The sequence below is a fragment of the Thalassophryne amazonica genome, chromosome 2 (assembly GCF_902500255.1).
Source record: "Thalassophryne amazonica chromosome 2, fThaAma1.1, whole genome shotgun sequence".
NCBI classification, from domain to species: domain Eukaryota; kingdom Metazoa; phylum Chordata; class Actinopteri; order Batrachoidiformes; family Batrachoididae; genus Thalassophryne; species Thalassophryne amazonica.
In genome coordinates this window covers 146,287,529-146,301,596 of record NC_047104.1, presented here as the reverse complement: position 1 = coordinate 146,301,596, position 14,068 = coordinate 146,287,529, and the positions used below count along the sequence as shown (strand labels likewise).

General features: G+C 40.4%; 1 protein-coding gene across 1 annotated transcript in view; it reads left to right on the top strand.

Annotated features, from left to right (window-relative positions):
- Positions 1-14,068, top strand: part of LOC117532291 (LARGE xylosyl- and glucuronyltransferase 2) — a 164,466-nt gene that overhangs the window by 50,828 nt on the left and 99,570 nt on the right. Inside the window, exon 3 of the mRNA XM_034195612.1 lies at positions 11,508-11,797. Coding sequence (XP_034051503.1) covers positions 11,508-11,797 — 290 coding nt within the window. The remainder of the gene's footprint in view (positions 1-11,507; positions 11,798-14,068) is intronic.

The following is a 14,068-nucleotide window of genomic DNA, read 5'->3' as shown; positions in this document are numbered from 1 at the left end:
ACGTCACCATGCTAACTTCTGCTAAATGTCTTGTAAATCACTTCAGTGGTGTTATCTGGTTCCAAAAACACGGACCCACAACAGGGGGCGCAAATGAACGGACAATGGAGAAAGTCAAATCACAAAGTTTTACTGTTGTGAATTCACACAACAAACACAACAGATTACAAATACAGCAGTAACCGAATTCCAAAGGTGTCGTGTGGGCAGGACGACGATAGGAGACGTCTGTCCGAGTCGAACCGGAACCACCCGATTTCCTCTGCCACCGAAACCCGGGGATACTGGAGCCGCCAAGTCCCGAACCCCAGGTGGCCACTGCCTCCGCTCGTCGGATCCGGTACTGCTGGCAAGGAACAGAAACAGTCAGGTGTGGGTGCGGCTGCACCCAGCAACACACAGGGTGGAACACCACCTCCACCTCTTGTCAGGAAAACACTAAAGTGCAGGAGTGTGAGTACTTATCCAAATACTGTTTCCTGCTGCTCTTCTCTCTCTCTGTATAAAGGCAAAAGGTAATTAAGGTTGATATAATCGGCTGGATACATTACCTCCTTGGTAAAGCGATATCTCGGCAATGAGGTGGAGATGCCGTCCTGCTGATATACCTCCCTGTTGATTGATATCAGCTGTCTCATCTCAGGTGATGGGTGACAGCTGTCACCCTGGCTGCTCCTGTGAGGCGACAACGCCCTCTGGTGCCTGGAGCCCGCACTCCAGACAGGGCGCCCTCTGGTGGTGGTGGGCCAGCAGTACCTCCTCTTCGGCGGCCCACACAACAGTTTTCAGTTTTAGAAGTGTTTACTTCTCGCTAGCTTTTACATAATATATGACAAAGAGGTTATATTTACACACAAATGGAATGGAGGTAGAGCAGGCACTGACATCATGGTGCCACTCAACTCTGATTGCCTGTCATTCGATTACAAAAAATGTTCGAGGCAAATTCTGTGCCTCAAAGCTTAGTTTAACATTGTAGTACATATGCCAGGCCTGTGTGTGGCGCTGCAACGTCTGCAGAAAAAAAAAACGACTGGAGCATAACAGCTAATCAAATTACCTACGATAGCTACCGCTTTCTAACGTGACACATAGAGTAAAATAAAGCCTTTTAAAAGAAAGATGGTCCACTCTGATCATCTGAAATAGACTTACTGTGCATTTAAAGCGAAGCAGTGTGTTTGTCTATTTTTAAAAAACACACGGTCTGCTCTACGCGGGGAGGGACTATTGACCCGGTGGCCAGCTGCTGTCTCTCTCTCTGCCCATTGTGAGGAGCTCTCAGATCGGGCGAGTCACAGCTCTGTCCCCGGCTACATTGACAAACAGCAGAAGTTCACTCTTTATTCTGTTTCCCTCAGACTCACACTGAGTGTTTGACTTTTTAATTTTTGCTTTTTGGGCAACACACAACACTTCACAAACACGGTAACTTAAATAAAATAGTAATAAAAAGGTTGGAAAAGAGGTTGCAGCTAGCTAGACCAGCCTGTGACGTCACCATGCTAACTTCTGCTAAATGGCTTGTAAATCACTTCAGTGGTGTTATCTGGTTCCAAAAACAGCGTTTTCAGTTTTAGAAGTGTTTACTTCTCGCTAGCTTTTACATAATATATGACAAAGAGGTTATATTTACACACAAATGGAATGGAGGTAGACCAGGCACTGACATCATGGTGCCACTCAACTCTGATTGCCTGTCATCCCTGCCCCACAAAAAATAAATAAATAAATACATAAATAAAAATAAACAGAATGTGACATTTTAACCTCTTAAAATAGGTCAAGGTTAGCCATCTCTGAACTTGTCCAAGGTCTGTGTCCCAAGAATGCTCCTTGTGAATGTGAAGACTCTGGCAGTAATAGGAGTGGACCTACGCTGAGCAAAGTCAGATGGGGAGATGGACAGACTAATGGAAGGACACAAAATCTTCACAATACCCAGTAGCCATATTTGATGGCCTTAGGTAAAAAATAGCTTAAGCACCAAACATCAGCTGAAAAGGAACGCAGTTAATTAATGACAAAAGGATCGAACAAAAACAGACACAGACAAGTCATTTATTCTTTATTTGTGAGGAAATCATACATTTTATTGAAATGAGCAGTCTGACAAACGTAATATTTGGCCAAGGTTGTGCAAATGCCCATCCCTCTTTCAAGTAAAACTTTGTGCAGAACACTCAGGAAGCTCAGACACAAATACAGTAAACAAGCACGTTGCCCAGGGGATCCACAGGCTCTAGAATGGGTAGTGTTTATAAAAGGTAGCTCACATTTCTTTTTCAAGGGTGGAAATAAATTATGCAAGTGAAAGTTCAGAAAATTAAAATGAGAATTTTTTTGTGAATAATTGTATTTATTATTTGTCACATTTAGTTGATGTCATTGTTGTGTGGGTTAGAAGAGGAGGTACTGCTGGCCCACCACCAGAGGGCGCCCTGCCTGAAGTGCGGGCTTCAGGCACCAGAGGGCGCTGCCGCCAAGGACACAGCCGGGGTGACAGCTGTCACTCATTATCTCAGCACAGCTGTCACCCATCTACACTTCATCAGTCCACACCATAAATACCGGACGTCATCTCCACCTCTTTGCCGAGATATCATCTACCAGTAAAGGTAAAACTCTCAGCCGTTGCTTTTGTCTTTTCTGACAAGTGTTTGTTACACAGTGTTTGCAGTCAGTTCCGTGAGTGCTCGCAGCCGGAGGCTGAGTGTGAGAGACGTGGAGAGCTGACGTCTTCGCTCCCCACGCTATTCTGTGATAAGTACTCTCAACTGCTGCATGTACCTGTTTTCTGGATAGGAGGTGGAGGTGGGATCTCCACCAGCGTTGTTACTGGGTGTACACACACCCACCTCTGATTGTTTCTGCTCCTCGCCAGCAGTACCAGATCCAACGCTCGGAGACGGTGACCACCTGGGGATTCGGGACTTGGCGGCTCCAGTATTCTCCTGGTTCGGTGGCAGAGGAAATCGTGTGGTTCCGGTTCTTCTCAGGACAGACGTCTTCTATCCTCGAGCCTGCCCACACGTCCCCTTTGTTGATTGACTATTATCTGACATTCTGTAATCTGCTGTACTTGGTTGTGCTCATTCACAACAGTAAAAGTGTTCATATTTGACTCTTTCATTGTCCGTTCATTTACGCCCCCTGTTGTGGGTCCGTGTCACGACACTTTCCCAACAGTCATGTTTTACCACTGGCAAGGTTGATATATTTCCATCATTGATCCTTGACCAAAAACACATGGAACAAAAATATAAATACAACACTTTTATTTTTTCTTCAGAGTGGCCTTTTATTGCAGCCAGCCTAAGGCACCCCTGTGCAGTAGTCATGCTGTCTAATCAGCATCTTGATATGCCCCACCTGAAACAGAAACAGAAAATGTTTTAGATCTTTGAGTTCAGCTCATGAAAAGTAAGAGCAACAGCAAAGGTGTTGCATTTACATTTTTCCTCAGTGTAATTGTCACAGGAGTTCACCAGTAATTTTAAGTCGTGTCCAAATGCACTATTTCAGTCATTCTGTATCATTTTAGTAGGGGTTCTGGTTACTTTAACTTCTTTGAAATGATCAGTCTAAATTACCTCAGCATATACTAATCTCATGTGAATAGAAATGTCTGGAAATACTGCATCGTATCCTGTGGAAATTAAATGTCATTCAATTTTTCTCAGGTTTGGGAGTGCTTGGAGAGGCATTGCTCAACTCCTCTTCCCTCCTGTTTCTGTCTGCCCTATCACGTTTCTTTGCACTCCTTCATAAGTTCCAGTACGCAAACCTCTCTGCAGTCTTGTTATGAAGTAGTTGAAGCATCGGCTGTAGAGACTAACAGTAATGGTTGTTGAAGATAGCTTAATGTCGCGTCTTATTGATTGACCGATGAAGCTCTAGTGAGCATATGAGGCAATCCCATTAGTGAACTGTACCCATTAGAGTGAACCGATTTGTTTGTAAGTAGTGAGTACAAGTAATTTAAAATCACACATCCACCAGTTTTCTTTAATTTATTGTGTATTTCATTACTTCAAAGCAGTTTTAGTTCAGAAATCCAACAACAATAGCACATCCCTTTATTCCTTTATTTGTCCCACAATGGGAAATGAAAGGATCACAAAACTCACCCCAATTGAACCACACAGGTAAGGCCCTGCCACCATATGGGGTGCACGAGAGCAGACCGGCTGTTGTCCAGTCAGTCCCAAAGTGCAAAATCACTTATAAAATGTATTGTTTAATTGCTCTCCTTGCCAGACTTGCCACCTGTGGTCCCATGGCAGTCCTTGGTCACTTGGTTTTTAATCCATTTACATGACGAACCAAATTACTTCCTTAGTGCAGCAACTGAGCCAGACCCTCTTAGGTGAAATGAAATGGCATTGAAAGCATTCATTGTTTTCCTTTCACTGGCCTTAGCAGGTCCCTTAATTCCATAAATTACACCGTTAAACATGACAGATGTTTTTTTCACGTCTTCTAGTTGTATGCAGTGTAACAGCAACGTAACATAATACCAAAAGCGTAATACCTGTTTTTGATTTGTAATGCAGTGTAAATCGAGGAACCACTCCCATTCCATCTAACATGACATCCACTACAAATTGGCCATAAATATTACTGAAGAACTGCAGGGATATGAACACGTTAGCCCTTTGTCTGTTAGTTCACTGTTTTAAGATTGTGTCACTGTGAAGCATTCATTTTGGTGGATTGATTCCTGCGTTGGTCTCTGTCTGAGTTCAAGTTGTCGATGAAGGAGGCATACTACCGGCAACCAGGACCTATAGGCACTGCTGATGCAGTTTGAAGCTTCATGCACTGAACAAAAATATAAAGGCAACACTTTTTGTTTTTGCTCCCATTTTTCATGAGATGAACTCAAAGATCTAAAACATTTTCTATATACACAAAAGACCTATTTCTCTCCAATATTCTTCACAAATCTGTCTAAATATGTGTTAGTGAGCACTTCTCTTTTGCCAAGATAATCCATCCCACCTCACAGGTGGGGAATATCAAAATGGTGATTAAACAACATGATTATTGCATGTGTGCCTTAGGCTGGCCACAATAAAAGGCCACTCTGAAATGTGCAGTTTTACTGTATTGGGGGAGGGGGGGGTCAGAAAACCAGTCAGTATGTGGTGTGACCATCATTTGACTCACACAGTGCAACACATATCCTTCGCATAGAGTTGATCAGGTTGTTGATTGTGGTCTGTGGTATGTTGGTCCACTCCTCTTCAATGGCTGTGCGAAGTTGCTGGATATTGGCAGGAACTGGAACACACTGTTGTATACGCCGATCCAGAGCATCCCAAACATGCTCCATGGGTGACATGTCCTGGGAGTATGCTGGCCATGAAAGAACTGGGATGTTTTCAGCTTTCAGGACTTGTGTACTGATCCTTCCAACATGGGGCCGTGCATTATTATGCTGCAACATGAGGTGATTGTCGTGGATGAACGGCACAGCAATGGGTCTCGGGATGTCGTCACGGTATCTCTGTGCATTCAAAATGGCATCAACAAAATGCATCTGTGTTTGTTGTTCATAACATATGCCTGTCTATACCATAACCCCATCGCCACCATGGGCCACTCAATCCACAACATTGACATCAGAAATCTGCACATGCTGTCTGCCATCTGCCCTGAACAGTGAAAACTGGGATTCATCCATGAAGAGAACACCTGTCCAACATGCTGGATGCCATGGAATGTGAACATTTGCCCACTGAAGTCTGATATGACGACAAACTGCAGTCAGTTCGAGACCCCAATGAGGGCGAAAAGCATGCCGATGAGCTTCTCTGAGACGGTTCCTGACAGTCTGTGCAGAAATTCTTTGGTTCTGCAAATCGATTGTTGCAGCAGCTGTCCGGGTGGCTGGTCTTAGACAATCTTGGAGGTGTACATGTTGGATGTGGAGGTTCTGGGCTGGTGTGGTTAAACTTGGTCTGCAGTTGTGAGGCCAGTTGGATATACTGCCAAATTATCTGAAACGCCTTTGGAGACATCTTATGATAGAGAAATGAACATTCAATTCACGGGCAACAACTCTGATGGACATCCCTGCAGTTAGCATGCCAATTGCACGCTCCCTCAAAATGTGCAACATTTGTGGCATTGTGCTGTGTGATAAAACTGAACATTTCAGAGTGGCCTTTTATTGTGGCCAGCCTAAGGCACACCTGTACAATAATCATGCTGTCTAATCACTATCTTGATATGCCACACCTGTGAGGTGGGATGGATTATCTCAGCAAAGGAGAAGTGCTCACTAATATGGATTTTGACAGATTTGTGAACAATATTTGAGAGAAATAGATCTTTGTGTATACAGAAAATGTTTTAGATCTTTGAGTTCAGCTCATGAAAAATGGGAGCAAAAACAAAAGTGTTCTTGTTCAGTTTAGATCCTTCTGTCCATCTGATCCTCTGAGATCCTTCTGGGCCTGAAGCATATGAGATCTATGGGGAAAAATGGAAATGTGGACAGTGCTGAGGACTTCTGGAAGCATCTTATGAATGAATTCTGGAGAATGTTCTTTCTTTGACTGAACTGGCTTTGATCAAAAATTTGTCAATTCTTCAATTTTCTGAGATGCTGCTCTTTTCCATTTGGGTGCCTGGTTGCTTAGCTGCAACATTTCTATTTTTTCATGTGTGATCATTCTTTCTTGTGCTTTGTTTTATTCATTTAGTTATTTATTTTTATGACCAAAGCGAATTATCACTCCACTGAGTCTGGTCTGCTTGAGGTTTCTTCCTGTAATTGAAAAATGCCTGAGGGAGTTTTTCTCGTACCACTGTCACCAGTGTGCTTACTCAGTAAGTGACTGAGGTTAAACCTTACTCTTGTGAAACACCTTGAGGTGACTTATGCTGAATAAATTTATCTGAATTTAAATGAATATTAGAGATGTCATGTGGTAAACTTGCATTACCCTGCCTTCCAGTGTAACAGTCATCCCGTCTGAATAGGGCTGCACGTTAATACTGATTGTGCAAGTGGAGAGAGCTCCATGGTTCAGAAATATGTCTCTTTGACACACACACAGACACAAACGTACACACTTGGATGTGACTGATGTGTTGTCATGGTGCACTGCGTCAGCTTTAGCTCTCAGGAGAAGAATGATTGACTGACTTGTTGAAGAGCTTTCATGCTCTGAGCAGCAGAAATCTGTCTGTTCGTCTTAAAGCACTTACTCGGCACACAACACCGCAAGCACATCCATCGCAAAAACACAGCAGCCACACTTGGTATGATTTGATATAGTTTTATTGAGAGGATGTCAGCAGCCTTTGTGGTTGTCTAAATGTCTGACGCTGACTGTCCATCTGCCATCTGTACTCTCAGGTCCTGTTCCCTCCCTCTAGTCATCCCTTCTCTTGTCTTCTGCTTTTGCTTCACCTCTAATGAACAGATGAGGATGTGAACATTCCCAGGATGCTCCAAATCAGCTGCTGCTCAAGCAGCATTCGGACGAAGTAGGCAGCAGGAAAGGAAGAGATTAAAACAATGCTGCATTCACATGTTGCCTGTAGAAAAACAGTCATACCACTCTGTAGCAGGAGATGGTGGATGATGATTTGAAAGACAGCCACATCTCTGTGTTAATGACACAAAAATTTGCAAAATTTAAAGCTGGATTTTGACATTTCAACCATCCTTACTGTTTTTTAGTAGCAAGAAGCTTTGGCTCTGATAGTTCCTTACAAAGGTCAAGTTTTAGTTACATTGTTGCTTAATTGTTTTCTGTGGTATTACAAACATTTACCATACTTTGTGACAATGGCGCAATTTAGAAGTAGAAATTGGGGAGGACAAAGTGCGAGGCCCGCAGGGCCGAAGCCCATAGGCCGGGGGTCTAAGCCAACAGTTTCTCAATAAGCTCAGATGCATTCTGAGCATCCAGAACAGTAATTTTAATGTTTTGAGAAGACCATAAAGTGGACACCATTTGACTTATGCAATTTGAAACTGTGGATATAAATACTTTATTCTGAGAATAGCCAGCATTGATTTTATTAACATCCTGGTGTAAATAAGGTCTCACCACATGTGTAGAACTCAAAAAGAATGATAGGTTGAGTTTTCATTAAAAAAAAACAACTGCAATGTGGTAAAATGTATTCATAAACATGAAAGAACAGGCTCTTAATAATTATTAACTATCGCATACTGTATTTTTTTTTCTCAAGATTTGTTTTTGCATAAGTTTGAAAAAAACAACAGATCATAAGTTTAGGATAAATTTCTTATCATGAATTTAACTTTTAAAGTGGCAAAAATGACAACACTCATACTGAACATAATTTCGCTTACATAGACTGATTTTGGAGATCAAGCAGTAATTGCAGATGGGCTTTCTGAGGTCCCAGATAGCTTTTCTGATTTCCTTTTCTAACTTTCAGAATTTAGTAAATTAGCATATGGTCCATTGATACTTATGTGTAGACACTAGTCCCTAGAGGCAACTATTTTTGGTTTCAAATCTGGGCAAATGCAGTCCCAGAAAATTCCGAATGTGACAAACAAGAAACAGGTGTTGTAAACAAGTCAGTGCTGCCAAAAAATACAAACTTGCAGAAACAAAGATACTATTCTGACATGGTTTGCACATAAGACTGGCATAGCATGTTTTAAGTACACACATATATGTCAGAAGGTAGGGGGGACATACCCTATTCTGTCCCCCCTGGTTGAAAAGGTGGGGGGACATGTCCCCCCTATCCCCCACCAAATTGCGCCCATGCTTTCTGAATTATATGGACACACTGTAGTTTTTGTTGCATATATCCAGAAACGAGATAAAAAAAACAAAAACATTTTGCATCACATTTATTTTTGAAACAAGGTGCTATTACCTCATTCAACAAGAAGCAAAATCTATTTTATCAGTGTATTATTCATTTCTAATGTAAACATGGCACTACAAAGGATGAAGTTAGGACATTTTTCTTCCTAAATGGAACTGAACATCTTAAGGCTCCTATGTGCTTAAAAGAGTATAATGTTTGCCTTCCCTTAGCCTGGCTGTCCTTGTTGCAAGTCTGGCTCTCCCACACAATTGCCTAATTGGCATGTGGAATGCCAATTAGGATGATGGTTATTTCTACTCTTCATACAAGAGTGTATGAAGGTTATTCCCTTTCTTTATTCATGAGCGTGATTTTTCAATTTGAGAACATGATTTATTGATTTCACTCATTCTCAAAGACTCAGCGTAGTGGTTCATTATCTCTACCTTCTGCTCTGGAGTTTGAATCAGATGGTACCACTTTCAAATCAGTACACAAGAAGAGGTTGCTTCACCTGTTGATGGTGCCATCTTGTGGCTGTGGATGATAATGAAGTATTTTTTGACATAACAGGATGAGCCAAAAAAGGGGGGGGGGGGGGGGGTGAAGAAAGAAAACAGTCTTGACATGACTTACATAGTCTAAAAAAAATGTGGTATCAATCAATCAATCAATCAACTTTTTTCTTCTATAGCGCCAAATCACAACAAACAGTTGCCCCAAGGCGCTCAGAGATGTCTGCTTCATCAGTGTGATATTTTCTCAGCAAAAAACCCATCGTATACAATGAGATACTTGTAGTGCACAGACAAACCACCAGATGTCAGTATCTTATGCATCAAAGGGCCTTCAGATGTGACATTCATAATGGCTGCCTGAAACAAGTGATCCACAGTAATTTCCCTAAGAAAATGCAGCATTTTATAGGTTTGAAATGTTATGTTTGCTCTGGATTTAAAATGGATGTTTTTATGCCAGAATGCCCAATGTTCCAAATATGATACAAATAAAAACTCATATATGCAAAAAGGTTTTTTTTGTGGGGTTTTTTTTGTTTGTTTGTTTGTTTGTTTGTTTTTTTGGTGGGTTTGTTGAAAGGTCCAATAAAGACTCTTGTTTCAAAAAATTAGAATTTTCTGACAGTTATTTCACAAGGTGGGCTTTATAGGATTAACAACTTCTACAAACATTTTAACTACTTTTGTGAATGTTCGTCACACCTTTATTCTGCTATTATCCTTTATTAGCTCATTAATTTGGTTTTTTTGTGGATTGATGGTATGTAATTTTTGTTATTATTGACATTTATTCTTTTGTTATTAGAATTTATTTTTCGTGCTTTGACTCCTGGGAAATTCCTATATAATATATAGTTATTATACTTATTATTAGGAACAAATATGGGATTTTTCAGTATATAAGTTGCACCGTATAAGTCACATGAACTCCCAAGCTAGTTAAAAAAAGAAAAATAGGAAACTATGGTAAACTGTTTACATCTGTTAATATGAATTATACCCTAATAGTGTAAAATTACAAAAGCTAAACATGTCTCCATATACATTTAAACATGCTTTACGATTCCCCCCCCCCCCTTTATTTTTTTTTTACTATTATTATATTTATGGAAATATTGGAGGAGTGGGGTACAATTAGTTATACCTAACAGCTAACCTAAGCTTACCTAGCCGGCTGTAGCACCGTTTATCATAGCTTACAAAATAGTTGGTTCTTTTCTGTTTGATAACCCACATTATTCATACTTTTGTCCACATTTATTTTTATATGTATTTGTTAATACCATTATTGTAGGTTTAACTACGCTATTATACTTTATACACTAATTACCGTTTTCGTTTATCTTGTTAGCTTTCTAGGTACGGTTGTCTTATTAATGGCTAATTTAGCTATTCTAATTAAAACTAACTTATTTTCGTTATTTACAATTTTATTTTACATGGTGTGGATTTTTAATTATTCATCAGTTTATGTGTTTTTTTTAAAGAGATCAACATATAGTACCTAAGTTCTTAGGTTTCCATTTGATAGCATATAGATTATGCTTTTATTTTCCTATAGTATGCTAGCAGAGTTACTTTAGATAGATAACAATACACATTACATCATAGCATCTGTTTCTATAATAAAATACCAGATTTATAGCTTAGCCTACTAACTATAATTTAATTTTACTACTAGTCTACATACTAAATTACCTATGCTACAATCTTCTCCTGTATTTATATTTAGGTTTTAATACCTAGTGCTGTATATTATATAGTACTATATTTATTGTATACATTGTTCATTACCCTTAATATTTAAATATAACATATATATGATGTCTTATCTTTCTTATGTTTTATTATTTATTATTATTATATATACTTTTTTCTTGAGCTGCTTGGGTGGGTAGGAGAGTTCCCATGGGTTATAAAAGCTTTTCAGCCTGCCATCCCTGGTTCTCAAGACCAGGCGCCTAAGTGGCTCTACTCTACTCTTTTCTACTCATCTATTTTACTCTTCCTTTTTAGATATTTAGATATACCTTAGTATACTAGTATAGTTCCACCTTAGAAATGGAATATAATATATAAGATGTACCTTACTGAATTTTCATAGCAAATGTTTATCTTGTAAATGAACTGTGGACAGGCTGAAACTCTTTTTCTCTCTCCCTCTTCATGCAGATGGTCGATCTCTCCTCCTGGCTCCCTGCTTGGTGGACACTCCGGCTGCCCGGGTCCTAGAGCGAGCCGTCCTTGAGTCACGGGTACGAGAGGTGGAAGAAGAGAACAGACAGATCAGGCTGCAGCTCAGCCAATCACAGGGTACGGCCGCCCAGCCGCCAGATGGTAACTACGGCAACCAGCAGTGGGGTGCATCGGCGGACACTGGCGCGGAGGACGGCGATAATACGGCAGAGGAGAAGAACAATCACACAGATTGTCCACGCTCACCTGCCATCCAGAAGTGTGAGGTCAGTACACGAGACAAAGATAATACAGATACAGAAAAAAAAAAAAAAAAAAAATCATGTCAGATCACCTGATCTATCTGGGGGGTTGTTCAGTCTGGACGACTTCACCTGTTGCCGAAGTTGCTGGGGTGTATAATACTTTTATTACCCTTCAGTTTGTTGATTGGAAACCAGAAATCAGAAATTCTTAATCATATATGCTTTTTCCCAAGGAGGTTAATGTGTTATTGCAGGTTATAGCTCTTCCAGGTGCTCCTGATTATCTAAAGGATGCAGAGAAACATGTAAAAACGGATTTATTCATGTTAAACTGCAGAAAGGCAAAGTGGGATTGCTTAAGGCCTGAAACATGTTGCATGTTGATTTTCATTTAGGCGGCCGTGTTAACAGATTACACATTGCGCACCGCCTACATGAAGGAAGTGTTCTGAAAGTGTGTCTCGCATCTTGGCTGCCTCACTGCTCTCGAGAATAGACCTGGTGCCTATTTTTCACATGTGCCGTGAGTGGTGTGGAGCTAAAATAGACAGAGAAATGATCTGTAGACAGTCACTTTGACGTCGTACAGGCAGCTATAAATAACTAACAACTGTATACTTGAGTTTCCATGACTGGAAAGAGCTCAGAGACATGTAAAATATGAATACAATTTAAAAAAATACATTCCAGCAATTGATAAAAGTCTCAATACTGCAACCTGGTTACAAGAAGTAATTTTTCTGCTCTTTTACTTTTACCAACGCTCCTTCACTGAAATCGCAGGGAGCTCTGTGACTCACAGAACTTGGATTTTTAGTTAAAAATAACATGACAAAAGAAAAACTGATGGTCAATCTTTATGTATTGATTTATATTTATTGTTAAGTTGATAATTTTTGAAAAGTTTGCCACAACGTGTGGCCTCAGCAATGAGTGAGGTTGAGTGTTGCACACACAAATAAAAAGCCCCCCCCCAAAAAATCACATCCAAATAACTATTACAGGAAATACAATGTTGACAAAAAAGCCATTATTGAATGCAAACAATGTGGAAACACTAAGCAGTGACACAACTTAAATGCAGCCCAGTGTAATTACACACGTGTGACTGCTGCGTGTAATGCACGTGTCCAAGGTGCGATGCCGTTTGTGTGTTTCAGGCATGAAAGTTTAGTTCTCTTATAATCCAGACTGTTCTTTGTGGATTTATAAATTTTTATGTTAATGCCATATCACTTTTTTGTGTCGTCTTTTGTCTGTTTCTGTGCTCTGAGGCTTCCTATCACTTTCAGTCTGAAAATTGATGTGGTTTGAATCCATATCTAACTGGATTGCCAACCCCAATCTGAATGGGGTCTTAGAAACTGCTTTGTTAATTTAAGCGTTTATTGTTTGACACTGAAATACAGGACCTGCAGGGAGTCACAGTGTCAACACGCTTGTCACTAGGGATGGGGCTAAACTGATCCTGGATTGGTATCGGGTTCCGATACAGGTCCGTGACATGTTCCAATACTGGAGAAGAGCCACAGTGAATCCTCTCAACTGCTGTTGTTTGCTCTCTGCTTGTTTACTGCCGAGCGGGAGGAGGGAAGGTTTTCTGAAGCCAGGCTGTTTGAGAGAGCTGCCCGGCTCTTGGATTCAAATTGTCTGTTCTTTGAGCACAGATTTTCCGAAGTCATTGCTGAAAATGTGTGCTAAAAAGTTAGCTGCTTCAGTGTCCCAAAGCTGTCAAATGCTATGAAAAGCCAGCTTAGCATGTAGCTGGGTAGGAGCTGAACAGAGATTCTGTCCACTGAAAGGGAAAGAAGTTTCCATTAAAATCCTGCGCGTGAGTATTCGTGATAATACATTTATTTTACACTTGAAAGGCTTCATGTTTCCAAAAAGTTCAAACTTTGCACAGCACAAAAACAGCGACAGAAGAAGAAAAAGAGAGACAGTGGGAGAGAGCAAGAGTGAGAGAGAGAGAGAGAGAGAGACACAGAGGACTTAATTTTAAATTTTTACTCTGTAACACTTGCTTTGACAATGTAAACATAAATCTCCCATGTCAATTAAGCTCCATTAAAATTGAAAATTGAGAAGGAGAGACAGACAGAGAGAGAGTGCTGTCTTTTCTCTTTTAAGTCTATAAAAATAAGTCTATAAAAGTCAACAAAAAATAAAAGTACTTTCAAAGGACAATTGAAAGCTTGTTTGCTGGCAAATCAGACATGCAACCATCTGCAGCCTAAAGCACAATTCAACTGTGGAGGCACCATTCAAGTTTCTTTTTCAGTTATATGTACA